The 17,497-nt window shown below is 37.4% G+C and overlaps 1 protein-coding gene across 2 annotated transcripts in view; it reads left to right on the top strand.

Moving 5' to 3' along the window:
• LOC145231909 (1-phosphatidylinositol 3-phosphate 5-kinase-like) overlaps positions 1-17,497 on the top strand; it is a 43,733-nt gene that overhangs the window by 23,383 nt on the left and 2,853 nt on the right. For both annotated transcript variants that reach the window (XM_080096373.1, XM_080096371.1), the window contains exons 24-43: positions 234-378; positions 1,294-1,405; positions 1,997-2,297; positions 2,921-3,097; positions 4,511-4,690; positions 5,461-5,573; positions 5,767-5,929; positions 8,073-8,274; positions 8,614-8,846; positions 9,322-9,418; positions 10,183-10,317; positions 10,892-11,054; positions 11,461-11,549; positions 12,024-12,090; positions 12,156-12,230; positions 13,292-13,404; positions 13,801-14,053; positions 14,554-14,693; positions 15,395-15,601; positions 16,783-16,911. In XM_080096373.1, the coding sequence (XP_079952499.1) occupies positions 234-378; positions 1,294-1,405; positions 1,997-2,297; positions 2,921-3,097; positions 4,511-4,690; positions 5,461-5,573; positions 5,767-5,929; positions 8,073-8,274; positions 8,614-8,846; positions 9,322-9,418; positions 10,183-10,317; positions 10,892-11,054; positions 11,461-11,549; positions 12,024-12,090; positions 12,156-12,230; positions 13,292-13,404; positions 13,801-14,053; positions 14,554-14,693; positions 15,395-15,601; positions 16,783-16,911 (3,094 nt within the window). The remainder of the gene's footprint in view (positions 1-233; positions 379-1,293; positions 1,406-1,996; positions 2,298-2,920; positions 3,098-4,510; positions 4,691-5,460; positions 5,574-5,766; positions 5,930-8,072; positions 8,275-8,613; positions 8,847-9,321; positions 9,419-10,182; positions 10,318-10,891; positions 11,055-11,460; positions 11,550-12,023; positions 12,091-12,155; positions 12,231-13,291; positions 13,405-13,800; positions 14,054-14,553; positions 14,694-15,394; positions 15,602-16,782; positions 16,912-17,497) is intronic.

The raw sequence follows: 17,497 nt of genomic DNA, 5'->3' as shown, positions 1-17,497 counted from the left end.
CATAAATTGTGAACTTACAAACGTTCAAAATCTGTGCAAAGAGTTAAACAGCAAAAAAACACATGAGACATTCAGTTTTGTTCGTCGTAATAAATCTCCTGTCGTGGGTTCGAACCCCAGTGCAGGCTAGATTTCTCATGGGAATGCTTTGGAGAGCCGACTGATTCTGTATAACGCCTTCAACGGGCCTGGCGTACTATGATAAGGGGTTTTGTATTTGTTATTTCTCACAGATCTGGAACCTCGGAGAGCTACGGTATGTCCCAGAATATGTGGCGTACACCTGCACACCAGAAGTCATTTGAAAACGAGATTGTTGCAAGTGCTTATGAGGAGACGCTGTTAGCTATGGAAACCGACGAGCACCTTATGGACAAGGTTTACTCATACTGCAATTTTTTTTTCGGAGATCTAGAATTGCTCTGATCTTTTTTAATCATTATGGATTTAAAATCTTGTAACAGTAATGTAAAATATATCTGGGGTGTTGGTATGGGTTTGAATCCGGATATAAAAGATTGCGAATTCCGATGTTAAAGGTTTCGAATCCTGATATATAAGATTTCGAATCCTGGTGTAAAAGGTTTAGAATCCAGATATATCAGATTTCGAATCCAGATGAAAAAAAATTCTATTTCGGATATAAAAAAATTCGAATTTGATTGAAAAAGGTTTCGAATCCAGATGTAAAAGATTTCTAATTCGGATATAAAAGATTTCGAATCCTGATGTTAAAGGTTTAGAATCCGGATATATAAGATTTCGAATCCAGATGTAAAAAGATTTCTAATCCTGATATATAAGATTTCGAATCCAGATGCAAACGATTTCTAATTCGGATATAAAAGATTTCGAATTTGAGGATGTAAAAGATTTCAAATTCTGATGTAAAAGATTTCGAATCCGGATATAATAGGTTTCGAATTGTAATGTAAAAGGTTTCGAATCCGGATATAATAGATTTCGAATTGTAATGTAAAAGGTTTCCAATTCGGGTGTGAAAGATTTTGCTTTGCAATAATATTGCTCCTGGTTCTAACATTTCAATGTCATGCTATTATAAGCAATTAAACGTGTTCGAAAAATTACTCAAACTTAGTTGGGACTTGGGAGGGTATTAATCCCTTGTTTTAAACTATTTTATTGCAATCAGTTTAAAACTCTGATATAGCTGGTCAGTAACTTAACATTTTTGTCACATTTTCCAACTTTGTTTATTGTTGTACATGGGTGTGTGTTGTGCGGAATTTGTCTAAATGCAACTAAATCAGATTTTACCGAATATTTCACCAGGAAATCGTTGGATCGTCGTCTCGGAGCCAAACATACAAAGATAAATCTGATATTGGATCTTCTGTGACATCAAACGGTTATATCAGGATGCAAAGTCAAAGCTCCATGAGAAGTAAATTTATATCGAATCATTTTTCTAATCATCCGTAATATTTTTTTTTAGATAGGCATAAATTACATACTTGGATCAGCCCTGAAGCGTCCATCTATGTACACCAGCGATCACGACACACTTATATTAAAATCCTTATATAAATCACTACTGTATACTTTCAACCTAAACCTAGAATTTCCCAGCCCGATGTTTGGTGGATAGAGACTATAATTAACCCTATGGTTATCGATTCAAGTTTATGAAAAACATATTTATTTTTAAGATTTTAAGTTCAATATAAATATATATATGTATGTATTTGTGTATTCGTATCTTATTCAAATAGAACCTATTTGAATTGTTAAAATCATAATCAATTTTCTAATTTTAAATGTTTGTCTTCAAAAAGTTTAAAACGATGCATTACTAAAATCCGGCTTTCAAAAAGATTTAAATGAGTGCATTTTCATTATTTTGCTTTACAGCGCCTTAAACAAAGCATGCCAATTTTACTGCAACTTTGAAACTACACCGATTCTCATTGGTGCTCTTTGAACCAATAACCTTAGTACCGAAAAAAACAAAAAACAAAATGCTACTGTAACGTAGGCATTGGTCCGAAAGACGAAATGCGTTTATCAGCTTGGGAGAAACTGATCATGCGTGACGTGCTGGGCAACCGACTGGAACGGTCAAGTCACGTGACAAGCCCGCCGGTCACATCGAGTCCGGTTAAGGATCGCCCGAACCGGTTCTTTTCGGGTACCCGCGACGAGCAAGGGCAAAAGATTAACGACTCTTTCGGGCAAAACAAAATGAGCTGGAAACCAGTTGACCACGAGTATGTGTCTATGGCACTGACTATGCCCGCGAATTCCCGGGAAATGAAGGACCTGATTTCGAATTATAGGTAAGGGCCATGATTGGGTTTATTTTAGGGGATTTTTTTACATTGTCAAAAAACAATAGGCTTACAAAAAGTCTGACGCATATGGCTACTGGGCTGATGATACTTTTCTCGACCCCACAAAACGATTTAGAGCAGTTTGAAATCTAAATATCTGAAAAATGAGTTTTATTTACCTCACAGTACATTTATTTTAGTATGCCTATTCAAGGCCACATAAATCCCACTCTGCGCGTACGGACGCAGGTTGTGCACACCTAGTTTATTTTATGTTGTTTAAAAATGCCTGTTGAAGCGAGTGATTCTTTGACTGAAAAGTATTTCCTGCTGCATATAGTTTTTGAATTTCAGCACGGAAATTTCTTTCTCAAAAATTTGTCATTAATCGTTGTCTGTCAAATACTTTTCGAAATTCTGTTTTAAAGAAATGTAGTTCAAAACCAAATCCTTGTTTTTTATGATTACTTTATCTTTACTTAAAAATCAAGTGGACCATGTATTCTTTTAACTAAACCGGTGGCGTATGATAGTATTGCTAAAACAAATTCTCAAAAACGTCACTCTTCTTGTCAAAACAAACCCAAAAAACAAAACAAGTCTAGTCAAATTAATGAGGTTTTGTGTAGAGCTTGTGGTTCATCTTTGCAACCAGTGGAATCCCAATCTCCGGATGTTGAAGAGCCAACAGTGGGAGCAGATCACAACTCCGACATCTTAGAGGAAAGCAGCAAGGATGAAAGTCTTCCTCCACTCGATTGTCTGGATCCCAGGAACCATCAGCATATATTCGTCCTCTTCAGCAGGTTTGCATTTGTCAAACAGGTTCAAGTTTGTCATCCTGAAATAAACTGTCAAATGATCTCTGTAAAATGAAAAAATTGTTAAACATTTTCAATAAACCAGTTTGCCGTTCTGATCCTAAGTTCTAAAAAAAGTGGTGTGCTACTTACTTGTTGGACGGTTAATTAAGCCAATAAGACGGCGGGTCGCACTTTTATTTAGCATACCTCCAGATAGGCCCCTGTCGTGGATTCGAATCCCATGAACGACAGGTAGACTTCCTTAAGTTTTTGCTATAATCGCTTAGAAATGCTGATGCACCGAAAGGTCTGGTATACCATGATCTTTTTAACATACTTGGATTTTGTTCATAACAAACACACTATTATTCTAACACTGATGCCCCAACCGTGGGGAACAATTAACACACTTTGAGAGTAAATAAAATTGAGGTATGGAAGATTAATGGGCCCAAACCATGCCCGAATCCTGACCGGAAACCGATTTAAAAAGTTAAAAATGCCTAAATCAGACCCGAAAGGTGGTATTACCAAGTTGAAATTATGACACAAACCGTTTTATTAGTTGAGCCTAATATTAAGCTTTGAGAGTAATATTAAGCAGCATTTTAAGAAGCGTTTCATACCGAAAAAAAGTTTCATATATGGTTTATTCCGATATTTTGTTCTGGACATGTAACAAAAAAAAATTAAAAAATTTCGCGCCTTTGCGCCATAATAAAATACTAAAGGCTCCGACAATGTACCATCTGTAAGACAATTGGCCAATGGTACGTAACGTAATACCCTGCAATGTGTGTTGCAACTTTATTTCTCTGTTCGTTTAAGACAGCGGTTCCCAAACTGGGGTCCGCGGTCCTTTAGGGGTCCGTGAGGCAATTTTTTGGGGACCGCGAAGCGGTTGAAGTTGTTCTATAATCTTATTTGGCGTCAGTTTATGCCACTAAATAAGTTTAAATCAAAGTAGAATTGAGAATCGACTGTCTCCATTGCTAAACAATGGCCTTTGTTGAATGACAACTATCAAAAATACAATTGTTCGCGCACAATCGTAATGTTTTTGTCCTGTTTGTGATGTCACATGCTGTCTTTGGATGATTGTTATGCGCAATTTTGCATAACTAGCTAAAATCCTGCAATCAACTTTCGTTTTTATGAAATATACATTTAGGCTTAAGGACCGCGAGCCCTCGAAATAATGGCAAAGGGACCGTTTTGAAAAAAATATGAAAAAGTTTGGGAACCACTGGTGTAAGAGTTTTAAAGATCACAAAGACAAGACACAAATACCGAAAAATACCGTGATAATGTTTTTTTAGTCAGACCGAAACGAAATAAAACTATTTTTCGTTTCCTTCCGGTATGAAGCACTTATTCTAAAAACCATGTAATAATATGTTTTTTGTTGTTGTTTAGTTACAGTATGAGGTCACCAAACGCCCCCAATCCCTGCGTTATTCCGTGGGCAGTGGACATTGACTTTTACCATGGCAACGACATTACCTTAGGCGGATTTCTGGAACGTTACTGCTTTAGACCCAGCTATCACTGTCCCAGTCCAACATGCAAAAGGCCCATGGTGGAACATGTTAGAAGGTACTTGCGTGATTTTTTTTTTGTTTTAAATTAGCCTATGATGAAAAATTTCAACGCAGTTTTGAAAAACTGGTCTGCATGAAGGCTTCTGGGCTGATCCCAGTATGAATGTATGTTTATTTTAGCTGATTAACGTTCGAAATAGCGATCTCTTTGGTAGGCAATGGTGCTTGTGATTCGACTTTCGGCGTAGCTCAGAGTGCGAGTCCCGAAAAGACTCATATCGTTAATTCGAATCCCACCGCAGGCTAGATTTTTCTAGCATGTGCCTTGCCATATTGCCTTGCGGCTTAAAGGGCCTGGAGTGTTTTAAAAAGTAATACTTTGTACCGATTCTTTATAAAAGAGTTATATTCTTGCTAAAGGGTAACATTGTTTTACAGAAAACGTGCTATGCTATTTGGGATTTCTCCAGTTAAATTAGGGTATATATGTATTAAATTGTTTACAGAAAAAGGTGTTATTAGTACTGCACTTTATCATCTTAAAACTTGGCGTTAAACACAATAATGCTGACAAACTTAGCAAAACATGCCTTGTGAGTTCTATATTTCTACTGTAACTCACTGAAAGGTTTTCTAGCCCACGCATTGCCATGTGGCGAATGCTTGGTGACCGGCTGATTTGGTATGACGCCCTCAGTAGGCTTGGCGTACTATGATTTGTTTACGAGTGCACCGTGATTGCTGGTCTGCATGGACGCTTCAGGGATGGCCCCAGCTATTCATCTATGTCTTAACTGATTACTGAAATATTGTTGTAATCTTCAGCTTTGTTCACGGCACGACCTGCATGAATATCGTTCTGAAGGAATTGGCAAAACCAATCACAGTACCTGATATCTACTCGTGGTGTTGGGATCCTGTCACCCATGCCACCACTGGTAAGTACAGCTGATATTTTATTTTATTACCTTATTCAAATAGCATCAAAAACCGATGATTGAGAAACATAAACATAGAACACATATGCAATATATGAGCTTTAAGCAAATGAATGATAAGCCTTATAAATGGTTGAACAACATAATTATTTATTTTGAATGGCTTGGCAAATCTCTAAATGTCAATTTTCAGATTTAAAACCCTTGTCAACCGACGCCTGGTCGATGTCTTTCGCCAAATTTTTGGAGTTACGGCTCCAGACTTTCGATTCTCCTTCACATTACCAGCATGTGGACGACGATTCTGACTTCACTGCCGTTCCACCGTTTAAATCTTTTCAGTTCTTTATTTTAAGGTAAGCTGTAGTAGTTATGGGTCCCCTTCCCTGAAGGGGACACATATTGTTTTTGTCCGTATTTTTTTTTCTTTTTTTCTTTTTTTCTTTTTTTCTTTTTTCTTTTTTCTGTCTAACGCTGGTTTGTGAGACGCATTTGGTCAAGAAAGAGCGCTTCAAATTTATTCAAATTTGGACATATGTTAGATATTAATCCAAACTTGGTCCACCTGAAGTTTGACCCCAAATTACCCAGCGGTTCACCCACAGGCCCCCGAAACGTAAAATTTTTAACGCTGGTTTGTAACGCTCGTTTAGTGAAGAAAGCGTGCTTCAAATTTATTGAAATTTGGACATATGTTAGATATTAATCCAAACTTGGTCCACCAGAAGTTTGACCCCAAATTACCCAGCGGTTCACCCACAGGCCCCCGAAACGTAAAATTTTTAACGCTAGTTTGTAACGCTCGTTTAGTAAAGAAAGAGTGCTTCAAATTTATTGAAATTTGGACATATGTTAGATATAAATCTGAACTTGGTCCACCTGAAGTTTGACCCCGAATGACCCAGCGACACACCCACAGGCCCCCGAAACGTAAATGTGTCTAACGCTCATTTGGTCAAGAAAGACACTGTAGGCAGAAGTCCCAAGAGAGTACGTTTACGAATAATAGGGCAGAGCGGGAGGGCTCAGCTTGACGTTGGACAGACGTTTTACGAGACGTCGTTTCGGTGATTAGAAATCAGCTGTTTTGCACAGCAATGCTATGTCGTTTTATTAAGTTATCACTCACATTTTCAGTTTTGGCAAAGGTTTCACACATATGACGCGATTTAAACCTAATAAGCGTGCTTCGGTTTCGTATATGTCAAGCAAAACTTTGTTAAACAAACTAAATATGAAAAAATAAACTTGACTTTTTTGCAAGATAAAAGTTTTTTTTAAATGCTCAGTGTCAGGTTGGCCGCTGCATGACCACGGGTTACTTAAGGTCAATTAGTAGGTATTACTAACACAGTTCAGAACTTTCTTTCGCCATAACGTAGCGTTTTTTTTTTTGAATCAAATACTCAAGGCATATATATATTAGGTCAAACGGTGTTGTTGAACACCAAGGACGGCATGCTATTGAAAACGGTGTCAAAAGGTCAAACAGTCGTTTGGTGTGTACACCCTAAAGGTTACTACAGGTCAATGGTACTCGTTTGCGAAACAAAGTTAAATGAAAAACTCGTTTTGCGAAACAAAGTTAAATGAAAAGTTATATATACACTTGCAGCAAAACGCTTTTTAATTGTCTGTAACACAACTGTTACAGCTTTCTAGAAAAAAATTGTGTATAAAACCCGACCTTGGACGACAATATCTGGGTCAAAGCAAGAGATTAAATTGAAAGTATTTGTTTCGTTCTTTTTGATTGTTTTTGTAATTATACGACAATAATAGTGCAAAAAAATACAAACAAAATTTGTTTATTGTTGGGTTAATGCTTTCTAAAATTTGTTCTTAAGAATTAAAAAATCACCGCAACATTTGTTTACCGTAAATCCGCAAAAACACGCATGTGGGGACCCATTAGTTTTTGTTTACAAAAACAACCATATGTGTAGATCAAATGATATGTATAGTAAATTGGTAAATATCGTATAGAATATATAAAATGGAAGTATATCAGAAAGCCACCATTCTAGTTTAATCTTGTATAGAGTACTTCATTGCCCCTAAAAGGTAATTAAACATTTTTAGGGCTAATTAGATTTGTTTGGTTTCGTGACGTCATTTATTTGTGACGTCATAGTTTGCGATTCTAACTTTTGAAAAGGGGTACATGTGATCAGTCCAGTTTCTCATAGGGTTGCAATCATAAAAAGATAACTATTGACTTAGTTCAATGGTTCCCAAGGGAGAAATTTTAAAATTTGACCAGAGGAATTTTCTTTACATGCAGTTTGCAAATATACACTTTTACTCGTGGAGTATAACATGTGAAGTTAATAAAAGACCAAATTTTATATTGTCTATGTGTGGTTTAGCATCTACTTTGTATTCTACTGGTAGGGAATAACATATGTTTGAATTGTTTAGTGATTAATTCGTCGATAAAAGTTGGAAACCACTCGCTTAGTTGACAGAAAATTTACCAGTTTTGCTTCTATTTCACAGGGACATCGTAGCCGCATTTAAATGTTTTGAAATTTGCGTGTTTGACATCACTCTTCCTCCACCATCCATCCGATTCGACCGGAAGACGGACTGGAGAAAATCAATGGAGGTGAGAGAAGGAGAAGTAGATGATGAAGAAGAAATAAGGGAATACAGATCCGAGTATCAGAGGATGGTAGATGAGATGAAAGTGCTGTCCAAGGTATTTATGTGTTGCCATTTTGTGTTTTTGGACGGTCGGACGGTATTTCGACCTTCAGTTCGTTTTTATGTAAAAAATGCAACAACCAAACGCTAATTGTTTGTAGCATAAACCACAAAGGAAATTGGAGCACAATGGCTAAGTAACTGCCGTCTTAGTGACAAATACACCTATACAAAAGTCATTAAATGAAACTGGAGTGCCGTTAGATGTCTATACTAGCCAACACGGCCTATACCTTGTCACCAACTGCTAATAAGACATTATAAGTCGAAACAGTGTGCACTGTCTGCGGCTTAAATATTACATGAATTTCGTAAAAATGCATTTCATGTACAGATTGGCTACGAAGCGATGGACTCCATTCACGACATGATCATCTCAGCTCGCACCAGCCACCCGCTTGACCAACTCGCCACCGACCAATCAGAGGCCGGTACAGATGTGACGTCACTCAACCAGTCACGTGAGAAATATTTCGACGAACTGTTGGCGCAATATCAGGAAGTTCGATATCATCTGCGAGATTTCGTTGATAAATTTCATCTGAAACTTCAGTCGATTCGTTTAGGGTAAGTACGGAAAAATATCTACTTAGGATTCGATTCAAGTGGGATAGTTGGAAAACAAGTCTTACGGATTCGATATTTCGATAGGATTCAATTTCTGTTTGTAAAGTGCGTAACGAATCTTGAGGATTCGATTAGTGTTTGTGAAGTGGGTAACGAATCATGAGGATTCGATTAGTGTTTGTAAAGTGGGTATCGAATCTTGAGGATTCGATGTGTGTTGGTCAATTGGGTAACGAATCTTAAGTATTCGATTAGGTGTGTGTTGATAAAATCGTCAACGGTTCTTAAGAATTTGATTAGTATTATTAGGTGAAAAAAAGTTTCTTAAAATTATTTCTTTTAAATTGGAAGACAAATAAGGATTTGATTTACGTGGGTGAAGTCCTTTGGTAAATTCGAAAACCTGGATTAAAATTTATAGTAGAACTATTTCATGAGAATGAAATTGCAAATTTTTCATTACTATATTTTGCAGTCAACTCGAACAACAAAAAGCAATCCATTCTTCCGATTCCGAAGACAATGACGAAAAAGCTGCAATGGATTTAGAAGCAGAACAATGTACAATCAATGTAAGTTCAAGTTCAATTTTATCTTTAAACTGAATCTTTTTCAACCGATCACAGAACTAAGCTAAAGAAATGACTTTCTCACAAAGGGGGATATTGTTTACAGTTCATTTTTTCAAGCACTTTTCAAGACTGAGTTTTTGTCTATGGTTGCTTAGATAAAAACAAAACTACCGTAGGATATTAAATAAATGAACCGATCATACTGTCTTTATTTATTTGCTTGATGTCTTAAGTTGACCTGCTTTCTTCAAAATAAACAAAGACATATTATATGTCCATTATAAGAATATAGGTATTTTAAACTCTGTTTCTAACACCTTGTATGATATCAGTTTTTTTACCAGTGTCATACCAGGCCTATGATTTAAGACTTATAAGTCATTTGATAAAAAAATACAAACTGTATTGACAAAACAACGGTGTTATATAATGAGTTGTTCCTACTTGGGACAAAACTTGAGGTACCAATCAACTGTAATGTGGTAAGGCTTGAACTAATCGACACCGTTTAATCCGAAACTTCGCCTAAACCCGACAATTTTTTCTCGCCAAACTGGCCCGGATTAACCGAAGTTCACTGTGTATATTTTTAGTGTATATGTAATTTTTCCAAAATCGTTTTATCAGATTAGCAGGCTGTATTGGTCGTTTCAAAGTGTATAAATCATAAAATTTGCCTATATAGTTGTTCAAAATGTACTAATTTTTCTCACCGAGGGGAACATAACGAGGTTACAGGTAATATTTTTGATTTTGATTTCCAGGATGTCGAGGCAGCGGATGTGGAAATCGATGACGTCAGCAAACATGAGCTTCTCTGCAGATTACTGGAACTCACTTGCCATGTTTGTAAAGTTGTTCACGATTGGAATATCACCATGGGGGCCGTCGCTGATTTGGTGTGTAGTAGTTTATATCGCATGTTGAGTTAACTTTATTTCGCTTGATAACAAACATAGCAACACAATAGCACTAAAGCAATCACTAAGCCGAAAATAACTGCACAACATTAAAACGTTATCGAGCGCATAAAAGTGGATGACACAATTGGTGGATAATGGCTGAACGCGCTGCAGCTACACCGTCATTACAAAGCGTTATGTGACTGGGGCTCACAAGTAAGTGAGATTGGCGCAATGTGAGTAAACGCTCTGGGGGGTGAAAGATTGGTGGGACCAGTCGAGGGGGCCCTAAAAGAATTAACCACCCGTGTTAGGAAAAGAGGGTAGGTTCGACAGGAAAAGAAACCACCGAAAAAAACCTATTGGATAGTTTGAAGAAATGTGGAGAACCGGTTGACTAGAAGCAATGCTTTTGAACTAGGTGTCGATATTTTACCTAAGGTTTTGGTATAAGCTTCTCCAGTTTAGAAATTAAAAAAATTACTTAAAATATGTATACTCTACCTATTGAAAAACAACAACGTATAATGGGTATTCTATATTGTGCATGTCTGTTTTTTTTGTCGTTTAGGACCGAGCCTCCCGCAGGAGCAGCAGGTCAATCAATCTCTACACTCTTGCACCATCGATACCAATCCGAAAAGCTCCTGTTGTTGCGGCAACTAAAAGCAACAAGGACACGATTATGAAGAAAGCCAACTCGCTACAAACTGTAAATGAGGACGCGGACGGAGGTATTTACCACCCGTTTTAGTGTTCTGTCTACTTTCGCCGTGTTTGCAAACTTGTTTTATATTTTTCGTGATTAATCGTGGGGGGGGGGGGTATTTTTATAGCCACATTGCCTTGTTGCGAAACCGTGTAAAACACAATAGGTTTGATTAAACCACTGGTTTTTAAATTGTGGCCCCATGATTATATTAATATTGTGGCATTATACTGGGCCACAGATTATATTAAATTCGCTCGTGACATTACAGTTGTACATATCTTCAAAAAAGAAAACTTGGCACCATGTAATGAACCACAAACGGTTGGCTAAACAAATAAGTTACGGAACCACTGGGTTATACAAAGTCGCTGTCTTCAGTCCGTTTACTGGAATGCGAATAGGGGTAACTTATACTTTTTTGTTTGAAGAAAGCGAATTAGTTGGATCTGGAACTGACGAAGATGCATCAAAACCAGAAGACCCCGACTCAAGACAAGAATCAACAGAAGTTCCCAATGTAAGGCATAACTTAAAAGCAGTAGCTTTTCCTTTATTGTTTAGATAACAAAGTGTTTATCTCTTAGTAAAGAGTGTTTTTATGGTAAGTAAGTGTGACTGCTTAAGGTAGTGGCTCTTTTTCGTCATTGTTGGACGTTAATGCCGCAAGAAACATTTAAAAACCGTCAGGTATTTTCTTGATAAACTTTCTAGCAAATTGTGTAAAAATGCTGATGGTTGGGGCTTTTGGGTTTGGGGCGAGGTTTTATAATAAATGTAACAATAGAACCAACTAAGTTCTTAACCTCATTCCAGTCTCAGTGTTAGTTTAAATAACAGTGCTCTTGACGCCATCTATCGGTTTTAGCAAACTTATCTGTTGTAAATTCTTATGTTAGTAGCTATACGCGTGCAAAATTTGTGTTACTTACCGCTTAGTCAATAGATTCCATTCACGTCGTCAAACAATTCAATATGTTTGTTGTCCTAACAGTCCTTGACCTTATCGGATTCGACTACTGTTGCTGATGGGGCTGCTCTTGGAAAGGAAGTTAAACCAGGTAAAAACTAATCGTAATATCTTTTGTAATCACTTCTAATGTTTTATTGTGTTAAATTACTCAAGGAAATCAAATCAAAAAACTTTCTACGGAGGTGAAACCATCGGGAGTAAAACGGATTTCGAGAACTGCATCCACAGGTCAGTAATATGTTTTTAACATCGCTTTTCCTTGGTCCTACAGTTATTTTTTTACCAAAATGAATGGTTTATCACATTTAAACTGCGCAGCGCGGCATATTGTACTCAAAATTTGTACGAAAGTTGAGAAAATAAAAAAAGTTTAAAGTGTGTTACAGTTACAGATATTTATTATTGAACATAATACCAAAAATTAATATTTTGTGTGTTTGATAAATCACTCTTAAATGACGCTTCCGTTCCAGCACAATCGCGCACTTCTTGCCTGTTTTAAGCAAACAAATTTTATTTGCAAATACAATGTGCACATTAGGCGTGCAAGATTATTAGACTTTTATAGTGTGCTTAGCGAGCATGCATATATTCTCGGGGTTTAATTTTCTTTAAGTAGTCGAGTCGGAGTCGGAAGTTTTTTCAAAAAAGACTTGTCGGAGTTGAAAAACACCTGCTAAAAAATAAGAGTAGCGTTACACCTTAGTGCAGGGGTTCCCAACCTTTTTACGACCCGTACCATTTGGACGCTCTGCACTGTCACGCGTACCACCATAGAGCAGTACTGTGCTCTATGTACCACTTCTTACAGAACAACTAATTTGTTTGAATCATATTTTATTCAACACTAGCTTAAGCTACAAAACAGTAGATTATATCTATCAAGTGCATAATTAACGCCCACTGTGCCACAGCGTGGTTCGGCTTTTCATAGCAACTGTGCTTCTCGTTGAGACTTGACATGACCTGTATTTTTAAGATTGTAATGATACGAAGCAACAGAAATAGTTACGTAACAATGACAATAGGCCTGGGGAATGTTTGTTTTTTTTGTAAACAAAACCAGATAAACAAAATATAAAGTTGCAAATCGAGGTTTTTGTGAACAAAACAGAAGCTACTCACGTACCACCTGAAAACCCTTCACGTACCACTAGTGGTACGCGTACCACAGGTTGGGAACCCCTGCCTTAGTGGCTTAGTGTCTATGATTTTCAAAAAAAGTATTTGTATTATGAAGCCATTTGTATACACCCCAAAGACGACATGTTATGCCATTTATTTCACAGTTAGCATGTATGTGAGTCATCTTCTTGCAAGCAGCAGTCACACACAAGTGTCGCCTCCTTTCCCCGCATCAGAACATTACCTGCTTCCCAACTGCGTCGCCTCCCAAGTTGTGGTAAGTGTCAAACAATATTCATCTTGGGTCATATACGATCTTACAGTTATTCACAACACAAATTTATCTTATTCAATAAGATTTTAAAGTATATATATGATAATGAAACAAAAAAGTTTTTCTTCTTTGAATAGAAAAGAAAGTCCTTAATTAATATAGAAAAAAGTCCAAAAAAATTAAGCTAAATAAATTTTGCATTCGGAAATTAAAGTTAACATCAGCTAAACAACTCAACCACTAGGTCTGAGCTGCAACAGCATGGCAAATGCACTTTATTGCTGGTTGTTGTGGCCAAACACAATACCGGTAAAAATTTGGCCCATACTTCTTTGGTCAGATACTACAAACATTTTTAAACAGCTGGTTTGAACCGTTTTTTGTTTTTGTTTCTTTCAGGTAAGAGACTTGGAGCCGAGTTCTATAATCGCGTACACTCTACGCACTCCAGAATACAGGCTCTACGTCAGCTCCGAGAACCACGAGTCAGCAAACTTTGCGGACAAGGCTACGACGTCATCTGGTGTTGATATGGAACAGAAAACGCCCTCAACGAGACCCACTGATGATCCATGCGAAGTTTGTCCAGACGGAGACCCAATTATTGATCCTCCTGTGGAATTCAAAGGCACCAATAGCTGGAAGTTTGAAGGTACGCTTATATTGTATGCAGTGTCGTGGTTAAAATATTATATCTTATTAACCACATCTATATAAAAGTCTATATAAAACACAAGTTGTCCAACCTATTGTTTGCCCTCATGGACACCATTTTGTGTCCAAAATAATACAGCAGGTATAGGGCAAAGCATATTAAGTCTGAGATTTTTCAAATTAATGAGCTTTAAAGACCAAATTGTTAGAACTTTTTAATCAATTTTGTGAATCAAATTTGCGTTTAGCTCTCCTGTTTGTATTAATCGGACAATTTATGTCTTTTCTCTACATGCGTTGTATTATTTTGGACCCAAAATGGCGCCCATAAGGCTCTATTGCGTAACAATCGGTTGGACAACTTGTGTTTTTAGTTTACCACATTCAGTTTGATTGCGATACACAAAAATCAACATGTTACATGTATTAACAACGTATGGTCCAATTATTGATATACCAAATTAAATTCTATGAAATTATTTCGCTGTTACGTCACAGGAAAACTAGGACTGACGTCATCGCCTTCTGCTGCGAGTTCGAACAAGTTACCACATAAAGAAGTGGAATTCGAAGATTCAACGTCCAAATTTTACTGCAAGGTTTACTTTGCAGTTGGTTTCAAGGCCTTGCGTGCACAGGTAACTTCAAAACCTGTATAATTATGGGCTGAGTTTTTCTCTTCAGTCGAAGTGAGTCCGGGTTTAGAAGTAGTCACTTCTTACTCGATGTAGGAGTCGGCCTCCTGAATTAAATCGGAACTCCATAGTTACTCGAAGTGGCAGTTGGACTCCAAAACTACTCAGAGTGGGAGTCGGACTAACTACTTACTCGAAATAGGAGTCGGAACTCAATACTTACTTAGAGTGGGAGTCCGATTCATTACTTACTCGAAATAGGAGTCGGAACTCAATACTTACTCGAAATGGGACTCGGACCTAATACTTACTAAAATGGGAGTCAGAACTCAATACTTACTCATAGTGGAAATCGGACTGAATACTTACTCATAGTGGAAGTCGGACTCAATACTTACTCATAGTGGGAATCGGACTCCATAAATATTATGAGTAGGACTTGAGCTTAATAATTACTTAAAGTGGGAGTCGTATTCACTACTTACTCGAAGTGGGATTCAGACTCGATAATTACTCGGATTCCATGGTAACTCGCCGTCGGATACCATTATGACTCAAAGTGGGAGTAGGACTCCATAAATACCCAGAATCGGGCATTATAATACGCGACTTTGCAACCCGGCGTACAACAATGATATTCATCCCATAGTTGTAACCATGGACCAAAGATCGAAGTAATAACTTGAAACGTTTTTTTTTATCAGATTCTAGACTGTTCTGAGGAAGATTACATTTCGTCATTGGGACGCTGCGTGCGTTGGGCTGCCCGGGGAGGAAAATCCGGTTCGGCATTCCATAAAACTCTGGATGACCGACTCGTACTCAAGCAGATGTCGCGATTCGATCTGCACTCGTTTTTGGAACTTGCACCGAGTTTTTTCGAGTACCTTACAGATGCTATACAGTCAAAGGTGATAAACAAGTAGTTTTTAACTGTGGTTTTGGCTGTAAATTATATAACTTTCGCAGAATATAGCAAAGTTTGCTGGTAACATGCATTAATGACTGGGTTAAGTCTACGCAGACCAGCGATCACGGCACACTCTGTGCATAATTTGAGTTGAGTTGAGTTGAGTTTATTTCGCCGGTGATACAAATCGTAGCAGCACAATTGCACTAAAATATTCACCAAGCCGGAAATAGCTGCGCAACGTTGGGACGTTATAAAGCGCGACAAAGGTAAGGGCACAATTGGTGGAAAGATGATAAACGCGCTGCAGCTACACCGTTACTAATAGCGTTATGTGGCAGGGACTCACAACGGAGGGTGAGGTTGGCGCATTGGGACATCAAGACTGGGGGGGAAACGTTGGTGGAACCAGCCAGGTTGGGACCTAATCTAACCACCCGTGTTAGGGAAAGAGGGTGGGGTTCAACAGGAAAAGAAACCACCAAAATTTACAGTGCGTCAGGCTTATCGAAGGTGTTATACCAAATACCGTTAGCCAGTATGCTTAAAAATCAACAGGTTCGACTATAGAGTGATCAAAAACAAAACTAACCTTGTATATTGTGAATACATTTTATAAAGCAATTGTTCTTTTTACACTGATAATAGCAAGAGCACTTGAAACGTTTGTAAATATATGTACAGCAAACCACGCGGTTAAACCGGATTCGGTTAATCCGGATTTTCGTATAATTTAGACAAAACTCGAGGTACAAACGATTTTGTAATATGATATACGGCTTAATCAACATCGGTTATTTCGGATCTTGCCAAACGAACGAAAACCGCTCTTTGATATTGGTTTTGTTACTAAACTAGTTGTAGATGCGAGTCTATTGTTTTTGATTTTTCTTGTACTCGCCAAGCTTGGACAAAACTTGTGTGGCCCCAACGGAATCCAAATGCAATAATAAGCAACTAACCCGAATGAAAACATACCGGCGAGTCCGGTTAGTCGCATAAAACTAATTCATAAATTTCGTTTAATAACATACTAAATTCTGCAAGCTTAAATAAAATATTCCGGTTATTTAATAAAAATACTTGAATATGCAATCAACCAAATCGTCTTTATATCATGGGTTGCATAATTCGTCAAAAACATTTTTATTTTATTCTTAAAAAACAATTTTCCCTTTTTAGTCACCTACGGCGCTTTCCAAAATTCTTGGTGTTTACCGTGTGTCGTTCAACAACACTAGCACCAACCAATCCTTCAAACAAGATATCTTGGTCATGGAAAACCTGTTCTACAAACGGAATATCAGCCAGGTAGGCATTTTTGTATTCAATAAATTATATAGTAGGACACTTGTCCAATAATTTTCCCAATCATTATTATTTCAATAGCTGTTCTTTTGCCAACAAATGTGCGTTATAGAATTATGAATTGATAGAATCACGCTTCTACAAAAATACATTTCACCTAGGTTGTTTGTCAGCTAGTCAGTAAAAACAAGCAGTAGTAGTAACATTTGCGTAAGCCCATTCAAAGTTAATCAAAAACAAAAGCAAAAAAGCAACACACACAAAATATTTGGCTTGAAAGACATTGTCGATTTTGAAAAGTTCCGAATTTTGAATAGCGTTTTTGTGCACAACGAATCACACAATTTTTACAACTCATATTAGATCATGAGAAAAAATAAAACTTTAACAAACAGGTTTCTTTTCTGCACGCTTTAATCTTTACCTTAACATAGAGGTGTCCAAAATGGGTCCCGCGGCTTTTGATTTAAATTGTGTTACGTATAGCCTGCCATAGTTTGCATTAAGTTTTCACGCAACAGCTTTCCATTAAACTTTTTGCCGGTTAAAAGGAAGTGTACATGGTTCTGACGCAACAAAATCCAACAAT

The sequence above is a fragment of the Phallusia mammillata genome, chromosome 6, assembly GCF_965637545.1.
Source record: "Phallusia mammillata chromosome 6, kaPhaMamm4.hap1.1, whole genome shotgun sequence".
Taxonomy (NCBI): Eukaryota; Metazoa; Chordata; class Ascidiacea; order Phlebobranchia; family Ascidiidae; genus Phallusia; species Phallusia mammillata.
This window is presented reverse-complemented; position numbering and strand designations above follow the sequence as displayed.